Source organism: Triplophysa dalaica, chromosome 22 (assembly GCF_015846415.1).
Source record: "Triplophysa dalaica isolate WHDGS20190420 chromosome 22, ASM1584641v1, whole genome shotgun sequence".
Taxonomy (NCBI): Eukaryota; Metazoa; Chordata; class Actinopteri; order Cypriniformes; family Nemacheilidae; genus Triplophysa; species Triplophysa dalaica.
Genome location: NC_079563.1, coordinates 15,365,679 through 15,368,802, shown reverse-complemented (window position 1 = coordinate 15,368,802; position 3,124 = coordinate 15,365,679). Strand labels below are relative to the sequence as shown.

The 3,124-nt window shown below is 39.8% G+C and overlaps 1 protein-coding gene across 1 annotated transcript; it reads right to left on the bottom strand.

The window, feature by feature from the left end:
• Nucleotides 1-216: 216 nt before the first annotated feature.
• waif2 (Wnt-activated inhibitory factor 2) lies at nucleotides 217-1,812 on the bottom strand. The gene has a single exon (XM_056737112.1). It carries the CDS (start codon nucleotides 1,634-1,636, stop codon nucleotides 605-607), a length of 1,032 nt encoding a protein of 343 aa, XP_056593090.1. The 5' UTR covers nucleotides 1,637-1,812; the 3' UTR covers nucleotides 217-604.
• Between the last annotated feature and the right edge of the window lie 1,312 nt (nucleotides 1,813-3,124).

The following is a 3,124-nucleotide window of genomic DNA, read 5'->3' as shown; positions in this document are numbered from 1 at the left end:
TGGGGATGCAAGTCATTCTTTCACTGTTGTGACACTGGTCTATAATATAATTACGTTACAAGATAACGGGCAGCATAACTAGGGGAAATATGCAAAGAGTTTAGGTATGTCAGAAGTTGTACATTTTCAAATCTATAGAAATAATCAAAATAAACAAGGCCTAGAATCAAACATGGCCTAAATTTGACTCTCAATGCAGAATCACATTGTGTTTTTCAAGATTTAACTGGACTTGGCACTGCATATCATTTATATGGACGTATAGAAAAATTGTTGTCATATACATGCATATTCACCCACCCTGTATTCACTTCTACATCTACGGCTTGAGCTGAACATCAACCTGTGTATTTAAATGAACACATTAATGCCCACTTTTGAGAATTACACTCAAAAATAAAGGTTCTTTACAGCTATGGCATTGAAGAACCATTTTTTGCTATTATTAGGGACAGTTGTTTATGCATTGTATTTTTACACTCATATTTACAACTATTCATTCCGTAATTTAATTGAAAAAAGAGCCAGCGTTGGCTAAAACTGCCAGGTAATGAGATCCAACTCTCCAATAGTTCAAGGAGATTATCAAGTCACCAAGTTCCGCTTAAACGGCAACGTTTGCTAGCCTTGGGTCGGAGTCCTGTTCATATCTGTAATGATACACCTCCATCTGATCCCGGCACGCCTCTCTGATGTTATTGAGCCACTTCTTGATGCCTCGTCTGTTCAAGTACAACACCATGAGGAACACAACTCCGATGAGGGCCAACACAATACCGAGAAACACGTAGGAAACGGCATTCGGGTCGGTGCTCTTGCAATCCATATTCCCCACCCGAGACCCATTCTTTCCATCGGGGTGCTGGCAGAATAAATCGTCCGCGTCCGCGCACTGCGAGCTGTTCTTTACCCATCTATAAAACTCCTTGTGTTCACACACGCACCTGAAAGGATTCATCGATAAATAAACGCGTATTTCCTTGATCTTTACAAAGTTTGATATATTGATTTTATCCAGAGTCTCGAGAGTATTATTCGTCAGTATTAATGTAGTTAAATTAAGGTTGTGAAATCCATGCAGAGGCACTGTTTTCAAACCGTTCCCCGCCAGTTCCAGTCTATGAAGTTTGCGCAAACTGTGCGTGGAAAGCGCGCTCGGTAGCTGCGCGGCGCCCGATGCCATTAGCGTATTGTTAATGACAAGATTACGCAGATCTCCCAAGTCGAGAAAAGCCTCGGGAGACAAGGTTGATAAATAGTTGAGGCTCAGGTCTAGGGTCTGAAGTCCGAGGAGTCCACAGAAAGCGCAACTTTCGATTACATGTATGTCGTTGCGCCGCAACGAGAGCGCGCGCAGCTCCATATTTGTCCCATTTGGTGAAAAAGCTCTCTCGGTTAAGTTTGCGAGAGTGTATCCTTGTAAAGTTAAATTTTGCGTCCTACTGGACACCTCGTAGGGCAGTTTGATCTCCCCAGTGCCCACGCAGATCACAGAACTGTCTTCACACACACAACCATCCGGACATTCATAAGAATGAGCTGATAAAACACACAAACATAAAAACACCACTGTCAGATGAAACCTCTTTAAAATGTGGACTAAAAAGCCGACTCGTCCCGTTCTGTTGCTTTCCATTTTATACAAAACGTAAGAATAATCTGTCGTTTCGGAAGGAGCAAGTTTAATTGGTTAAACCGGACGTGAACGCAATGCAGTCAGATTCTCTTGACAGTTCGGAGTCACTTCGCTTCGTGAATCAGTTTCAGCCATCGAGGAAAGCCGGTCCATGTTCTGTTGGGATGCATTTTTGACGCCCGGTTATTCTGTATCCCCCTTTAAGACGCCTACACTACAAATGCGATCCAGTACCATCCCAGAGGTGTGCAGACCTCGCCCACTTCATATGACTTCCCTCAGTCTGTCTGCGTGTTGTGTGAGAGAGATAGATAGAGAGAAAGAGAATGTTGCACAGTGAACATCCTTGGAATGAAGCTGATGCGAGGAATCTGTGCAGATTTACAAACTGTTATAATGTAACACCTAAATTGAATAAATAAATTCTAAAAACTGATCAGATGTTGCTCAGACAAACCTTTCAAAATATTAAAATGCCACTTTAAATAAATGAAACCTAAAATGAACCTAAATTAAATTCAGTTTAAAACTGAAATCTAAAATAAACCTTTTTAAATGTAATATTCTTTATATTAAATAAAATTGTATATTTTATTAAATGTAAATGCTGAATGTTGTCAAATGTGACAAATCAATGGTGTCGGAAGCCGAACCACATGAGGTAAACCCTAGAGACCCATTATGTTAGGAATAGATTGAAGCCTACTGTATACTGCATAATGTGCAATAGAAACTGCATAATGTCTACTTCGTTTTTAAAGAGGTTGTATTTTGCAATGGTATGCCAAACAATGCTATAAGGAGGTGTATTATATACGGAGAGAGCTAACCCTTAGATTTCCTATTTCTCTCAATGGCGTTGCTTAGCTGTTGAGAACTTGGATGCTTGGTTTTGGGTTTTTACAGTTATCTGAGCCAATAGCTGTTCCATCTGGGGCTGCAGGAAATCATGTTCATTGATGATGATGGCATTTCAAAAACATGCACAGCCAATCTTTCCGGTGTGTGTTGTAAAAGGCAGCAGACAGGAAAAAGAATCCAGTTCTTGGTTTTAAGAGCCCTCCAATAAGGCACTGGTAGAACATCTACTTCTGACCTGATTACAAAAATTGTTTAACTGATGGAAACTCCATCACAAACACATCATTAGAGTCTGATTTCGATCTGTATTAGTTCCTTTTACTGGTGATTTCACATTTCATTTATATGAGGAAAAACATTGCTCATTACCAGAGAGTCACCAACAATATCATATGCTCAGCATCTGTTGTGAGCACTCCTTTTATTCATGAAAACAGCTTCCTAATCCAGACCCATAACCCTGTTTACAGTTTCCCAATGCATGCTCATTGCTTGCTATTGTTTATCTACCACCATTAACAATTACAATCAGCACATCGTTTTAATATCTATTGAATATTTATTTAAATCAAAACCAAAATGATTTAGATAAAATGACTATTGAGGTGAGCAATTACTCCTTTGCAC

Coding starts and splice junctions, on each gene's coding strand:
- waif2 (XM_056737112.1), bottom strand. CDS start 1,636: ATGGAAAGCAACAGAACGGGACGAGTCGGCTTTTTAGTCCACATTTTA.